The 17,684-nt window shown below is 34.9% G+C and overlaps 1 protein-coding gene across 5 annotated transcripts in view; it reads right to left on the bottom strand.

Moving 5' to 3' along the window:
- NBEA (neurobeachin) overlaps positions 1 to 17,684 on the bottom strand; it is a 769,899-nt gene that overhangs the window by 501,447 nt on the left and 250,768 nt on the right. For all 5 annotated transcript variants that reach the window (XM_027877685.1, XM_027877686.1, XM_027877684.1 and 2 more), the window contains 2 exons: positions 14,627 to 14,795; positions 13,009 to 13,104 (listed from right to left, as the gene is read on the bottom strand). In XM_027877685.1, the coding sequence (XP_027733486.1) occupies positions 13,009 to 13,104; positions 14,627 to 14,795 (265 nt within the window). The remainder of the gene's footprint in view (positions 1 to 13,008; positions 13,105 to 14,626; positions 14,796 to 17,684) is intronic.

Consider the following 17,684-nt stretch of genomic DNA (forward strand, 5'->3'; position numbering starts at 1 on the left):
CATCACTATTTTGGGGTCAACGTACAGCGTGTCCTGATCAGACCTGCAGGAGCTAGGAAGGCTTTACCATAGGTATGGCACAAATAGTCCACATGAACATTTGGATTGGAGATGTCTGAATCTGTGTATCTCACATTTCTTCTGAACTACTGCAATGTCCTATCTCCTATCTGCCCTATCTGAATTGCAGAATTTCAGATAGGACATATACTGCTTGAAGAAAGAAACTGTTACATTTTTTATTTTTGTTTACTCAACACCAAGCATCGGGTTACTTTCATAATCAGTGTTTAATGAATATTTATGGATTATCTGAATGAAATGTAACTTTCCTACCCCAAAATCTTTAATAACTTACCATTATCTGCCACGTAAAAACCAAAATCCTTCTCCTGTATTTCAAGGTCCTTTATATTCTGGTCCTAACCTCATCTCCAATATTTACCTTACAAAAAACACTGATTCAGCCAAAATGATATCTTCTACTGCCCTAAGTATGTTACACAATTTCCCCACTTCTATATTACAATCAGTTTATTCATTTGAAATAATGCCCATCAACTATTCTTCTCAATCTAGTTAAATTCTAATCCTTTTTCAAGATCCAAATTACTTATTTCCTCTCTATTTTACCTGAAAATAGACCCTTGAAATGAGCTCTCCACTTTTACTTTGTGTAGTAATTACTCTCTACATAATTTACTTGGAAGCAAATGCTAGGCTGTCATAGCAAGCCACGTGATCTGAGGTTTGCTAATGACTTGATCTTTAAAGAGATGACCTATCTAATCCTGATTGGTCACCAGTGGAAAGCACAGTTGGCCGGGGGGGGGGGGGGGGGGGGGATTGTGTTGAACATGATGAGCCATAGAGTAAAAAGACCCATTTGATGTCCTTTAAGATAAAATGGAAGAAATAGGCCTCCTAGCCCTATGACTCTCTCTCCTCCTTCCACTCTCCCGTCTGTTACTCAAGTGTATTCAGAATTTCTCTCCCCTCCTATCCAGCAACAAGATGCTACAAGCAAATGACAAGCAAGAATGTGTTTCTACTTAAGCAAGCCTGAGTCCCTGAATGCCCTCTGCTTTTTCCTGTCTTCTTTCCTGTGTATAAGCCAGCAACAATTACTAACGAAAAAAATGGATATTTCCAGGCCTAGCAATTACCTTGTGACTTTAAGAGTTTCTGAGGACAATACCAGTTGACCAAAGAGAGGTGATTCCCATTCTAGCACAGCTTATCAAAGGAGAACCTTCACTACCCTTAGGAGATGCTGCAACTGAAAGCACTAAGATAGCCAAGCTATGCCTGGCCAGGTGAACTTGACTTTGGAAACTGGTCAGACAATACTGATCCGAGATGAAAGTGAAATATTTTAGCAATACCAAAAAGTTGTTCTTACCTTTAGGGAATACATGATGCTTATGGTGGGTTACTGTTTTATGTTTTATATTGCAAATGCATGCATGCTTATGAGGTTTTTGTGTTTTAAGTATTTTCAATTGTGGAAAAATAAAACAATAGAACAATAAGAACCTTTTCTATAAGGGATCATATCACCCATTTTAGGGGGAGATCACAGATGCAAATCACACCTTAAATTTGTTTTAGAGATTTCTCTTGAGTTATTCCAGGGCAGAGAAAATGAACCAGAGAGACAGTAAAAAGGCTGACTGACCCTTTCCTTACTTCCCACTTCAGTCCTTGTCAGGCCAGAATGAGAGCACCTCTGGTAGGTGTGTCCTCTAGGCCAAAAGTTGTATGAATGTATGGATATCAATTGATGGATGGATTTTAAGCTCTTTTAGGACAAGGAATATTCTTAGCTTCTTTATATCTCCCACAACACCTAACAGTGCTTGCACACAGTAAGCAATCAATAATTACATAGCTGTTGACAATATGGTTAGATTCATTGACAATATCATGAAAAACCACTAGATGGTGATGTTAATATATGAAAGTAGTTTTTCCAGAGCAGGAAGTTTCTCTGCTGGTATAGGGAAGGATAAAGAGAAAGGAAGGAGTTATACAAGGAGAACAAAGGAATGGGTACACAGGAGGCCCCCAGGAAGTCAATGACTGATTGGAAGAGCCCACCACTGAATCCTGAGTGTTTTATCAAGTCTACCTCCTAGAGTTGGGAAGTGTCTTATCTATCTCTCCCACAACACTTATCACTGGGCTAGGAACCCAATAGATGGTCGAAAACTCTTTTTCTCATTGTCAACAATAGAAATCATAAAATCTCTAGGAATAGGAAGGTGATTATTTAATTAGATCACATGCCAAATTCAAAAAGTTAAAATTAGAACTATCTGTATCCCTCAACCCAACTCTCCTCAAAACTTCCCGATTTCTGCTTGAGGGTTCTATTATCTTCCTCATTACTCAGGTTTGCAAATTCATAATCATCTTGACTCTCTGCTTATTTCATGATCCTCTATACCTCCATCTCTAATCAGGTGCCAGATCTTGTCAATTCTACCTCCATAAAATCCCTCTGATCTTCTCCCTTCATTCCACTCTCTAGAGAACCATCTTCATTGCCTTCATTTACTCTTACCCAGATTAACACATGAGGCTCGTAAGTGGACACCTCCTTCAAATCTCTCTCTCCTCTTCAATCTATCATCTAAAATACAGATGAAATATTCTTCTAATGGAATAATGGTATGACTTCGATGGTCAAGAATCTTCAGTCACTCCCTGCTATGTTGAAGATAAATACAAACTCCTTAGTTTGTTACATAAAGACCTTTCAGTCTGGCTCTAGCCTAACCTCTCAAGGATTACTTCATATTGTTTTCATTCACATAATCTATGTTCCAGACAACTGGACCTATTTGCCCTAATGCCTAACCTGACTGCTATTATCTCTTCACACCCATCACCAAGATGCAACTCTAACACTCAACTAGAAAAGGTAATTCCTATGGGGAGATTTTTCCTGATGCTCACACTTCCTAATATTTCCCTAGCTCCAAAAACTATCTTTTTGAATTTCCCAAGCAATTAAACTCTTTGAGGTCAGGAAATGTTTTTATATACCTAGTAGCACAGTATATGCATGTAAGAACATAATAAATGTTTCCAGAATATTAAACAAATTTAATGAGGAAGTGAGGGAAGAAAAAGGAAGCAGAGATGAAAAGAGGAAGATGTAGAAGAAGAAATAGAAGACTTGAATAATCCATTCCTTCTAAACTTAAGGAATCTCACCACACTTCTAATAGTAAATTCTGACGATGCCTACACTTAACAATCTATAGTCCTATTATTCCTCCATTTCCACTCACCACTGACCCAAGGCAAATAATAACATGAAAAAACAGGCTGGACTTCTGAGTACATGAGTATGAGTACACTGAATTTTCCTAGATTCCACATTCCCAAATTTAAGAGTTCATGGGTGTCCCTAAGGATCAATTCTCCCTTTATACCATTTCATTTGGTGATCTCAAAACCTCCTATAGGTTCAATTATCAGCCGTTTGTAAATGATTATCTGAAACTGGATGTCCAACAGGCGACACAAATTCAGCAAGTCCAAAACAGAACTCATTATCTTTCCCCATAATTCCCCCACTTCTTACTTCCTTATTACTGTTGAGGGCATCACCCCTCTGACATCCCGCTTCTGTCCCTTGAGATCCTACTTGAGAGTCATCCTCTACTCCTAAATGACACTCACCTCACATATTCAAACTGTTGTTTCTACCTTGACAACATCTCTCCAATCACATAGTGATAACCCTAGTAAAGGTTCTCATCACATATTATCTCCAATAGGCTGCTGGATGGTATGTTTGCCACAACTGCCAGCCCACGTCAGTCCATTATTCACTCAACTACCAAAGTAGTCTTCCAAAAGTGCAGATTTGACCATGTTACTCCCCTACTCAATAAACTTTAGTGGCTTCCTATCACCTCCAAACTGAAGATGTTGTTTCTTATACCCATAAATTCTAAGTCTCTTCAATTGGAATGTTCTCCCTGGTTTTCCTGGCTTCCGTCAAGACTCAGCACAAATCATAACTTTTTTAAGAGGCATTTCCTGGTGCATCCTCCTGAACCCTTACTGTTAGTGCTATACTTCTAAGGTTACTTGTATGCTGTATATACAGCTTGAATGTTATCCAATAGAATGTGAGCTCCTGGGTCAGTGATTTTGCCTTTACTCACTGGCTTCCTATATTTGCTTACTTAACTGTGGAACAGTTCATAGAAAGAAGGTTTACTATACTTCCCTGTAGTCATCTTATTCATTGTTTCTTACAATGCATGTAGTAATATTCTACTGTATTCATGTACCAAGATTTGTCCAGTCATCCCTAATCAAACAACATCTACTTTGTTTGCAGTAATTTGCTACTACAAAAAGTATTATAAGGTTATTATAAATATTTTCTTTTTTTTCTATTTTTTAATATTTGTTCCCAATTCATGTAAAAACAATTTTAAACATGTTTTTTAAAATTTTGAGTTCAAAATTCTCTCTCTTCCTCTTTCTACTCCACCATCACTGAGAAGACAAACAATATCATGTAATTTATACATGTGCATTCATGCAAAACATATTTCCATATTAGTAAGGTTGTAAAAGAAAACACACACACACACATACACACACACACACACACACAGAGAAAAATAAATTTTAAAAAACACTATGTTTCTATCTGCACTAAACTCCATCAGTTTTTTCTCTGGAGGTGGACAGAATTTTTCATCATAAGTCCTTTGAAACACTTATGGATTACATTGCTGAAAATAGCTACGTCATTCACAGTTGATCACTGCATAATATTGCTGTTGCTATGTATAGCATTCTGGTTCAGCTCATTTCACTTTTCATCAGTTCATGTAAGTCCTTCCAGGTTTTTCTGAACCCATCTTGCTCATCATTTCTTATAATAGCATTCCAACCCAATCAAATGCCACAACTTATTCAGCCATTCCACAATTGATGGACATCTCCTAAATTATCAATTCTTTACCACCACAAAAAAAAAGCTGCTATAAATATTTTTGTACATGTGGGTTTTTTTCCCATTCTTATGATCTCTTTGAGATGCAGACCTAGAAGTCGAATTGCTGGGTTAAAGAGTATGCACAGTTTTATAGCCCTTTGGGAATAGTTACAACTTGCTCTCCAGAATGACTGGATCAGTTCAAAACTCCACCAACAGTGCACTAGTGTTCGAATTTTGCCACATCCCCTCCAACATTTGTTCTTTTCCTTTTCTGTCATATCAGCCCTCAGTCTTTTGCCTGCAAGAATAGTATATTCCGAGACCACTGATACTTTAATGTAGAAGTTGCTAAATTTTGCATTATCCTGGTTGTAACTTCATGATATTTAAACTGTTTTTTTTTTTTCTGGCTGCTTGCAGTATTTCCTCCTTGACCTGGGAGCTATGGAATTTGGCTATAATATTCCTGGAAGTGTTCATATTGGGATCTCTTTCAGAAGGTGACTGATAGATACTTTTAATTTCTATTTTCCCCTCTGGTTCTAGGATATCAGGGCAGTTTTCCTTGGTAATATATTTAAATAAGATGTCTAGGCTCTTTTTTTTTTTTAATCTTGGCTTTCAGATAGTCTAACAATTCTTAAATTATCTCTCCTGGAGCTATTTTCCACATCAGTTTGCTTTTTTTACAATGAGGTATTTCCACTTTCTTCTATTTTTTATTCTTTTGATTTTGTTTTTATCATTTCTTAATGTCTCATGGAATCATTAGCTTCTATTTGACCAATTTTCATTTTTAAGAAACTATTTTCTTCAATGAGCTTTTTGTACTTCCTCTTCCATTTGGCCAATTCTACTTTTTAAGGAGTTCTTTTCAGTGAATTTTTGTACTTCTTTTTCCATGTGGCCAATTCTGCTTTTTAAGGAGTTATTTTTTTCAATGGATTTTATTGCTTCTTTTTACCATTTGAAATATTCTGTTTTTCAAGGTGTTATTTACTTCAGTATTTTTTTTGTGCCTCCTTTACCAAGATATTCACTTTTTTCATGATTTTCTTGCATCATTTTCACTTCTCTCCCCAATTTTTCATCTACCTCTCTTACTTAATTTTTAAAATGCTTTTTAAGTTCTTTCATGGCCTGAGATCAATTCGTATTTTTCTTTGAAGCTCTGGATGTAGCAGTTTTAACGTTGTTGTCTTCTTCAGAGTTTATGTTTTGATTTTCCCTGTCACCATAATTACCTTCTACAGTTCTTTTTTTGGTGTTTGCTCATTTGTCCAGCCTATTTCTTGACTTTTAGCTTTTAACTCTGCTCCCAGAGTAAAGGAGGCACTGTTCCAAGCTTTAGGTTTTTGGTGCCGCTGTATTCAGAGCTAGTTCGGGGGGAAGAGGGAGGAGTCCATAAATTTTCAGTTCTTCCACAATGGTAAGATCTAAGGAGAGGTGTGGTCACTACTCTTCTGGCCTGTGAGAGGCCACAAGCACTCTTTTCTGCCCTGGAACTATTACCAGGGATCCCCACTCCACTGCAGCTGCAAGTTCTATGAGCTAGGATCCCTCTTCACCCTGGGATTAAGACCCAGGACTGTGACCTGGATCTGCAACAAAGCCTGGCACCCAATGTCAGTAAAAGTACCTCTGTAATCTCCTTTTGATGAGTTGTCTGACCTTCTTACCATCTGTGGGCTGAGAGATCTGGAAGTAGCTGCTGCCAATTAGTTTGACTCCATGACCTGCTGCTGGCTTGTTAAGGTGTTGCCTGTGCTGAAATGCACTCCTCTCTCACCTCAGTGTGACACCTTTCCTGCCACCTTCTAAGGTATCTTGGGCTGGAAAATTATTTCACCCTGTCCCTTTGTGGGTTTTGCCACTCCAGAATTCATTTTGAGGCATCATTTAAAGTTGTTTGGAGGAATATTTGGAAGAACTGAGGCTAGTCCCTACCTTTTCTCCACTATCTTGGCTCCAAACTATTTATATTTCCAATTCAATTATATTATATTATATACACACACACACACACACACTAATATTTTCCATATTTTGGACTTATGTTTCTGTCCCTGATCTCATTCTGGACATGCCAAGCAATGAGACATACAAGTCAAAATTTACATATACTTCAGTAACTTTCTTAACATAATTCCAAATTAATTTCATAGCAAGCATTCAATAGATGCTAGTTGATTGAGTGATGAGAATGGGGCCAATGCAGGCAGATGGGGAAAGTAATCCAGGGTGCTGCAAATTGGCAAACCAAAATAAATAAGAAAGGGGATAAGTGAATATAAGGTGAAGAATAGAGTATAACTGAGTTAGTTCACTACAAGGTAAGAATAAGGAAGGGAAGAGAATGTTATCAATGGAGAAGTGGTGGCCTGGAAATGAACTGAGGGATGCAGATAATGGAGGTCATGAAGGATAAAGAACAGGAATAAGAGTCATAAGGCACCAGAAAAGATAGAATGAAAATAGATTAAAATCATGTTAGGGAATTTTGGAATTCATAAACATGAAAATAGGTCATGGGACTTCTTAGCTTTAGCAGTGCTAAAGTCAATCAGGTGTCTGTCATATTTCTGACATAAATATGGTGAACTCTGAAAAAGCAAGAGGTCTACCAGGCTGGCTAAAAAAAAAAAAAAAGTATGATATAATGGTTTACTTATAAAACCCTGGAGATGAAACTAAAAATTAATTCAAACAATAACTTCAGTAAATTATCATTTACATAAAATAAATCCATAAAAAAATCAGTCTTTTTGTATTTTTCGTACAAAATACAGTGAGAAGAAAAAAATACCCACAAAAGGCTTGGTTTGAACTTCACAGAATACCATGCCTTCTCCCCTCAATTACCTGAAATCTCATCACCATGCTTATTGCTGATACTCAACAAAGGTGGTGGAATGGATAAAGTGCCAGGTCTGGAGTAAGGAAGACTCACGTCCAAATTCAACCTCAGACACGTACTAGCTGTGTGACCCTGAGCAAGTCACTTATCCCCGTTTGTCTCAGTTCTGTCACATGTAAAATGAGCTGGAGAAGGAAATGGCAAACCATTCCAGTATCTTTGCCAAGAAAATCACAAATGGGGTAATGAAGAGTCAGACATGACTGAAACAACTGAACCACAACACTGATACTCAACACTTTCTGAACTTCAGTTGCCTCAACCGTCTGATTGGAGGAATGAGGGAAGAGCAGTAAACTCTTCCCAAAGCATTACTTTATCAAGGGTTCTGAGCTTTCAAAATCTTAAAGGCAACTCTAGATTTTCCATCAGTAAAATTCTACTTGGTTTCTACTGCATCGAACATCAAGCCCCTATGTCTAGTCACTCTCTTCTGTTGTCTTTCCCCATTAAATTGTTTGCCTCTAGAGTACAAACTGTCTTTCTTTTTCTTATTTGTATCCCCAGTGCTTAGTACACTGCCTGGCACATAGTAGGCCCTTAATGGTTACTGAATTGAATTGATATAAATTCCATTCAAAATAACTACAAAATGTATAAAATACTTAGGAGTCCACCTATACTCGGGACCCATATTAATAAACTACAAAACATTCTGATGAAATAAAAGATTTAAATGATTTGAGAAACATGAATGCTGTGTCCATATAATACTTTTACAGACTTAGTGCTGTATCAATGAAACTAACAAACATTTACTTTATAAATTTAGATAAAGTAACAAAAAAAATTCAACTAGGGAAACAAAAGACCAGGAATCTCAAAAGAACTAATTAAAAAAAGTAGGAATGAAGGGAATTTTACAGCACAAGATAACCCATACTACAAAATAGTAATCACCAAAACTATTTGTTACTTGCTGACAGGTAAGAGGAAAAAAAAAATCAATAGAACAAACTATGTAAATGAAGCCAAGGAGGAATCAAACATGCAGCACAGTATTTGATTAAATCCAAAATACCATTCAGCAAAAAGTATTGGGGAAAAAAAATTGGCCAGCAGAAATTAAGTTTTAGACTTATCTCATATATCATAAAATGCTTTAAATGCATATAGGACCTAAATGTAAACTCTCATAGCATTAAAAAATTAAGGAGAAGGAAAGGAGAAACCTTTTATAACTTTGGATAGAAGAAGAATTCTTGACCAAACAATAGGGCGATTATAGGATATTAATTTTGATTATCCCAAACATAAAACCACTTGCACAAACAAAATCAATGCAGTTAGAATTCTTTTAAATACAAAAAAAAAAAAAAACAACTTGCAGCAAATTCTCTGATAAAGGTCTGGTAACCAAAATATACAGAAAATTTGGTAGAAACAGAAAAATGAGAGTTGTGTATCTATAGAAAAATGGTTAAAGAACATAAACAAGACATTTTCAAATAAGGAAATGAAAATAACAAGCACATTAAAAGTGTTCTGATTTACTACGACTAATAAAAATGCATATTATAACATCAGTGAGGGTCCACCTCCCTTCAACCTCATTGAAATGGCAAAGATGACAAAAAAATGGAAATGGTAATTGTTGGAATGGTTCCTCTAGGACAGCACACTTCAGTTTTGAACTATTATCCCCAAACTAATTAAACTCTACAAACCCTCTGACCCATATACCACCACTAGATATATACCCCCAAAGAATCAAACACAGAGGGGAAAGGACTCATACCACCAGCACAAAAATATGTATAACAGGATGCTTAAAACAGTAAAGATAGCACAGTAGCATTAGTGAGGCAAATCAAAAGAGCATGAATAAAACAATAAAAATATATTAAAAGGGGAAGCTAGGTGGCACAGTGGATAGAGCACCAGCCCTGGAATCAGGAGGACTTGAGTTCAAATCCGTCCTCACACTTGACACTTACTAACTGTGTGACCCTGGGCAAGTCACTTAACCCTGATCGCCTTACCAAAAATAAATAAATAAATAAAATATAATGAAAAAAATTCAGAGGGTTACACTAACAAATAGGATAATTTTATTACTGCCCAGATTAAATTTTATACTGTACTTTAAAAAAACAAACTGGACTTAACAGAATGTTACAGTTTCACAAACAATGCTTTTTTTGTGTTTCTTTGTACATTGAAATGTTTGTGCTCAAAGTATTAAGTTCACATTAAATAAAAAATTTAAAAATAAATTTACTGGAGATAAGTAAAAGGTATAGAAAAATCAATTGTTAAAATGTGAAAGGAGGAGGAGCATGGTTGGATAATAGTTCAGGCAGAAAAAAAATCTTACGTTTATTGCAAAGTTAATATGAATCAACAGGTATGATCAACGATCGTGGGCTATGTCAATATGAACCTATTATTCAGAGAAAAAAAGAATTAATAAGTCCTGCTGTACCCTATCATACTCAGATCATATTTTTCAAGAAGTATTTGATGCCAAGTTTTATGAACAATGACAAAAGGGATGGCATACTGAGGTGCTACATTAGGATGGTGAAAGAAATGAAGTGGATTTTAGAGAAGAAAAGTCTATTTGAAAAGGAGAAAGGTGAAGAATTGATTATTGTTTTTATGTATATATATTTTACTTGGAACCAAAGGGAAGAACTAGTAACTATGAGTAGAAATTGATAAGAAACAGATTTCAACTCAATTCAAGTAGAGACTAATTAGAAATAGAGTTGTCCAAAAGTAGAGCTGACTTCAAGCAGAAGCTGGATAATCACTTCTTAGGGATTTAGAAGATTTTTACTCAGGTCAGGTTGTGATAAATGTGATCTTATGTTCCTTCCAAGTCTGAAATATAGTGGATTTTCTCCTTATTTTTCATATGTTGTTTTGCTTGTTATTAATTAGCCCAATTTCAGAGATTAGATTGGAACCCAGGTTGTTCGAAGCCTTGAGACTACCTTTCCATCCACTACTCCATGTTGCTATTTTTGCTGCTTGTTGGTCAATCATTTCTCAGTCACGTTTGACTTTTCCATGGTCCCGTCTGGGGTTTTCTTGACAAAGATACTGCAGTGGTTTGCTATTTCCTTTTCTAGCTCAATTTACAGGTGAGAAACTTAGGGTTAAGTGACTTTCCCAGGATCACACAGTTATTATGTGTCTGAAGCCTGATTTGAACTCAGGAAGAAGACAATGGGGGCAGCTAGGTGGCGAAGTGGATAGAGCACCGGCCCTGGAGTCAGGAGGACCTGAGTTCAAATCTGGCCTCAGACATATAATACTTCCTAGCTGTGTGACTCTGGGCAAGTCACTTAAACCCAATTGCCTCACTAAAAAGAAAAAGAAAAAAAAAGAAGACAACGACAATGAGTCTTTCTGACATCAGGCCTTGCACTCTGTCCACTGTGTTACCTCGCTGCTCTTTCAGGTAGCTACTGTTAGGAAATGGATCAATGTTTGCAAAATTTTAAAGTAAATTTTTATATGTAAACTTTTTTCATCAAAAACGTAAAACCTTTAGAATCTCACAGGAATTTTTTTTTTTTTACTTCAAACGTTAACTTTTCAGCTTAAAAATAAAAATAAAAAAAGAAAAAGGCACAGTGGATAGAGCACCAGCTCTGGAGTCAGGAGGATCTGAGTTCAAATCTGGCCTCAGACACATAACACTTACTAACTGTGTGACCCTAGGCAAGTCACTGAACCCCACTGCCTAGCCAAGACAGACAGACAGACAGACAGAGAGAAAGAAAGAAGAAAGAAAGAAAAAAAGAAAGAAAGAAAATCTGTTTCCAAATACAGAAAAGATTGATTTTATTGGAAAACACTTAAAAATTTTAAAGGACAATGTAATGTCCACAGCCTAAGTAACTGCTATGATATGAGTACAATAATTACAATGTTATATGAATTTCCCTTTTGTGAGTCTCTATATTTTTCTCAGAATGTTTCTCTGACTCCTTGTATTTATTTACAAATGTTTGGGTTTTTTTTTTTTAATTTCTGCCCAACAGAAAGAATTCAACTGAACTTCTGAGAATTTGGGATTTGATACTGTTTTAAAAGATTACATATTTTAGTAATGTCACAATGAAAAATGATTTTAAAAAGCTCCTAAAACCTCTAAATTATATAATATGTATATTAACACAGGAAAAAAAATCCTATGAAATTTTAAATCTGAATTAGCTTTAAAACTACAGTATTTCAATTTAATGTATAATCCATACAAAATGACTGAATATTTAATGTTCACATTAAATAGACAAATAAAGTCTGTTTTTATTACTAAAATAAGCCAGTCTTTACAAATAATCACTACATTAAACTTAGTATTTTATACTGACTGAAAACTAAGACTACCTTTGAATTTCCAAAAGAAAATGGATAATTTAGCTGTTGAGCTGACTGAGTAAAGCATTCACAGACAAGGAACAGTCCCCACTGCATAAGTCAAATGTTACTCTAAGGCACTGAACCAGTAAAATGATTTTATATATGTGAATGTGTTACTCTGGCAGATCATTTTGTGAATATTCATGAATTTGTACAAATGTTTAGGAAAGCAAAATTGTTTGCTAATAAATGAAGATAAATTTTTAGAAAAAACACATAAAAAGACAGTATTGTATTTAAATATGCACATATCAGTATTTTTCTTTCACTAAAAATATTACCTAAAATTGTGGTAATCAGCCATTTTTCTCTGTGAAGCTCCTTCATAATATCTTACATTGAAAGATTATTAGCAAAAATGAAAAAAAAGTTGAAGGAAGTGAGATAAATAAAATGAGACGGGGCATATAAGAGTGCTTTGCTACAAAGTTGTATACAAATAAAAAATTATTAGCAATAACAAATACATTTAAAAAAAGTATTTTAATTTGCCCCAAAAACATTAATATATACACATACTTCTTAATGTTGTAGATGTTATTGAAAGGACCATAATGAGTACAAATGGAAAAGCTATTATCTCTTAAGACACAGATGTTATATGTCAAGAGATTGCTTGTGTGATCTTCATGAAACCTCAGGCGTATTTTTCATTATAAAATATTACATCATGATTATTTTTTGAATTACAATTTGTTAAATAAGAATACCAACATGGGTCAGGAGATATCAGTATTACCTTTGTAAAATGAGTGGGCAAAGCTCTGCTCAGGAATTAACTTGGCAAGGAATCCATGGTTCAAACTTGGATGAGGGATAGATGGTATGACCACAACTGTGAAGAAAATCATGAATCAAATGTGAGCCAGCTTGTAACAGCCTGTGGCCTGGTCTCTTATGGATCCATGACAAAAGTCCTATCTCATTACAACATGCAAATATGACACCATCAACAAAGAATGCATTTCTAAAGGAAAGAAAAAAGTTATGTATTAAGAGATAGGAAACAACATCAACAAGTATACTTTTAGAAACATAAAGAGAATAAAAAAGACAAATATACAAGCAGATCAGAATAGGGAAGATTCATTATAATTGGAGTTTCCCATTCCAGCATCATGAATACAGTAAACATGAAATGAAACGGCTATTTCTTTACAAAGCAAATGAAAATCTAATCCTTTTTAATTCAAAGACATCAAAATTGTATTTAAAGTATAAGACATAAAAGAAAACATGAGGTATGTTATGTTGATGATGACTAAAAGTAAGGATGAAATGTCAACATGCTATCATAGGTAAAGTACAAATGTTAATAGCTCAAAAAAAAAAAAAAAACCAAACCAAAAAAAACAGTAACATAAGACCACTCCAGAAGGTGAGATGATGGTTCATGAAGAACACCATGCAGAGATTTGACCACTGATTTCTACTCACTTTTTAAAATCCATTTATTTGTTATATAGCTTTTTTTTTTTAAAAAAAAGAAAACATAAACCACAAGCCAATCCAGTAGCATAAGGAATGGCCACTGAATTAGAAAATTAACATTAGAAATAATATTGATCTAAAACTCCTGACAAGCAATGAAGCTGGAAGACAGCCCCTCAGGGCTAGGACATCAACTGTCAGAAAACATTAAAACAACTCTTTAAAGTTTCCAGCCTTTGTTTATAGCTTCCAAAGGGAAGAAGACAAGGCCAATAAAAGCAACCTATACTATAACAGTTGATTTTAATGGACCTTTCTACTATGCAAACAGAAAACTAAAAAGAGAATAAGACTCAGGAGGTAAAACGGTGTTTCCAGTATTAGATTTTTCAAAAAATTTTCATTGTTGGCCAAATCAACTTAAGTATATGTGTTTACATAATAATGAAATCAGACTGAATATTTGGATACACACACAGTGAGTAAATAATGTCCCCTTGGCCCCCTGCCCCTCAAATGTTTGTTTGTTCTGACAGGTTTATATCTTGGCTTACTCTAGATTCCGCCATAACTCTGCAGGAGCCTCTCCTTCTTGTGTCATATATAAAGATTTTTATAAGAACACCTAAAATGTATGAAAATGATCTATATATTCAAATGTAGTAATGAAAATAAAAAATCATATTAATATATAACAAATATTAAAATAAAAGCAGTGATGAGAAAATAGCAAATGTCATGTAATTAGTCTCCATGTTCTTTCTCCAATTTAGGTTTGTATGTTTTTGTATTTATGCAAGTATGTATTAATGTCCCACTGAGTTCCAAAAGGATTTAAAGCACCTCGAAATACCTATTTTATACATGTTTAATATTTGAAAGGTTAGATGAAATATAGTGAAAAATCAAGTAAGAAAAGAAAGTACCTGTACTTGTTGGCGAATTTATTTCTTGTCTCATGTTTCTACCTGCCTGGCTTCCAGATCGTGCAGTTTCTCGCTGGGGTTCTAGTATGTCACGATATTTGGAGACCATCAGAACAGAAATGAAGTAAACAACAGCCAAAGCTAAAAATTGAGCCTGTTTGCTATCATCCTATGTGAAAGGAAAAGAAAGATATCAGAATAAAATTTACACATTCAAAGGCTGCGTCTAGATAAAGAAAACATGTTTTGAAGAAAGGAAATGAGGATACACAATATGTTTTGGTGTGATTTATCACTTTAGCATGAAAATATAAAGACCTTTTTTGACTGAACATATTTTCTTCAAATAAGATATGAATAGCAATTCTGCTACAAACAGCCAAATGTTTCTTCTGCCCTATTTGTGGTATTCTCTCATTCCTGTCTTCTCATACCATTACCTAGCATAAATTACTTATCTGTCCATACCCATCCTCAACCATCTTGCTCTAGCCTTCACATCCCTTAAGAGGTTCCTTAAAGTTACCCTTCTCCATGAAACCTTTTTGAAGATAAACATAAGTGGACTGGAGATCATTTATTCCAAATGTCTCATTTTACAGGTAAGGAAACTAAAAGCTGAGAGTTTAGCCAACTTGCCCAAGGTGAGACAAATAATTAGTCACTCAGAAGCAATCTGAATCCAATAGGTCTCTCGACTACAGTGCTGGGGCTCTTTCCATTGAACCAAATTGCCTATTTTTTAAAAAAAAAAAGTAACTTCCTAGATTCTATCAGTTTGAGTTGTTTTCTGCAATTAGAATACTCTACTATCAATTATTTATGTAATACATGCATAATAATAATGATGATAATAATAAATATTACTTCCCCTCATGCTTATTCAAGTACAAGAGGGAATCATTTTATCCATCTGCGCAACAGTCCACAGAACATTAAGTATGAAAGAATAATGATAGGATAGCAACTTGTTCTTGATCATTTCCGTCTCGGGGAATCAAAAAAGATTAGAACTGACAACGACAATAATAATAATAAATTGTTTCTATCTGAGCCCCAGTGAAAATGAGGCAAAGAATAAAACGATAAACAATAATTATAGTAAGTGACATTTATTTGGGCTTTAAACTTTGCAAAGCACATTTAAATATATTATTTTCTTTGAGTCTCACAAGAACCGAAAAATTATTATTTCTACATTACTTATGAGGAAATTAAGGTTCAGAAATTAAATAATTTTGGATGTGGGTGCTCATTCTTAGCTCTGAGTCCAACAAGACATGCTGCTCTGTGCCTAGTATAGCTCTTCAAATATATGAGCATATATCTACTAGTAATTTAGCTATGAGTATTATAATTGAAATTTTAGAAATCTCAATGTTAGGCTCTTACTGAATAAAGTGAAAGAATTTAGAGACAAGTCTCTTTTTGAGCCACAGAATTCTAGCCTTGTTCATCTCCTATTAAACATTTTCATCAACAAGTTAACAACCAACACAATGAAAGAAAAAAAGGAGGAGGAAGAGGAGACAATTGGTATATGTTTTAAGGTTAGCAAAGCATTTGACAATATTATCTCATTTAATATTCACAACAACCTTGATTACCTATTTAAAGTTGTGGGAGATAGATCATATATTCTTTAGGGAACCAAGATTTTAAAAGATTGGCTGGAAATAAATGAAACTAGTAAGATAAAACTTAGAAACATAAATGTAAAGTCTACACTTGCAGGATTACAGTGTTTTGGCTTAAAAAACGTTCTTATGAAAATTTGTCATATGAACTGAAGTCAACTGTAATTCTGCATCTGTTTAGTTTATTTTTTTCCACATACTACAGCTGACTTCTAAGAATCCCTCTTGAGTTAAGATTTCTATGATTCTAAAAAGTTAATTATCAACTAGGAGGCCACATTATGTAGTAAAGTATTGAACTACCAGGTCAGGAAGACCTGGATTCAAATCTTTCCTCTACTATTGAATAGCTGTGTAAACCTCTCTCAGCCTCAGTTTCCATATCTATAAAACAGGGAAGATAAGAGATTGACATCACAAGTTTGTTACGTGGATCAAATAAGAATTTGTATGTAGTATGCTTTGCAAAATGCAAAGTATTATAAGTCATGTAAAATTATAAAAAATGATTGTGACTTATCTTTTACTGATATTAAATTCAAATGAAAATATGTAACATCTATATGAAAAGCAAGAACACAAGATAAATCCTCTTCCTATCTCTTATAGCACTTAGTCCAGGTCTCCTTTGCCCTTATTATAGTTGCATCATATCTCTATTGTTTTCACATGTATCTGATCTCTCCAATGGATTTAAGCTACAGGGCTGTGTCTTTCTCAATGGGATAAACCCAATGGGAAGCACAGAAAATTGCATGTAGCAGGTGCTCAATTCTATTGAATTTCATTGTTCAGATTTTATATAGACTTAATGGAACAGATAAACAAGAATCAAGCATTATTTTTATTTCTTAATGTCACAGAAAATATTTAGAATATGTAATGGTAAAATTAGTACTTTTACAAAGCTACAATTTATTTTGAAACTATTAAAAATGGATAATTTCAGCACCCATATGCATATAGTTACTCTGTCAATGCTGAAGCAATGCTCAAAGAACTCTAAGTCCAGGAGGCAGAGTCAAGATGGCAATGTAAAGGCAGGGACTAGCTTGGGCTCTCCCAAATTCCCCTCCAAACAACTTTAAAATAATGCTTCAAAACTAATTTAAGAGCAACAGAGTCAATAAAACAATGAGGTGAAATAATTTTCCAGCTCAAGACAACTTACGGGGCAGCTAGGTGGCACAGTGAATAGAGCACCGGCCCTGAAGTCAGGAGGACCTGAGTTCAAATCCAGCCTCAGACCAAACACTTGACGCATACTAGCTGTGTGACCTTGGGCAAGTCACTTAACCCTGATTGCCTCACCAAAAAAAAAAGACAACTTACAAGGCAGGCAGAAAAGGTCTCTCTCACTGGGGTGAGAATGGAGAAGCTCAACAGGCAAGCCAGCAGCAGGGCTTGGGGACAACTAAATC

This window comes from Vombatus ursinus, unplaced genomic scaffold (genome assembly GCF_900497805.2).
Source record: "Vombatus ursinus unplaced genomic scaffold, bare-nosed wombat genome assembly UNPS02014813.1, whole genome shotgun sequence".
In the NCBI taxonomy this organism is placed as follows: domain Eukaryota; kingdom Metazoa; phylum Chordata; class Mammalia; order Diprotodontia; family Vombatidae; genus Vombatus; species Vombatus ursinus.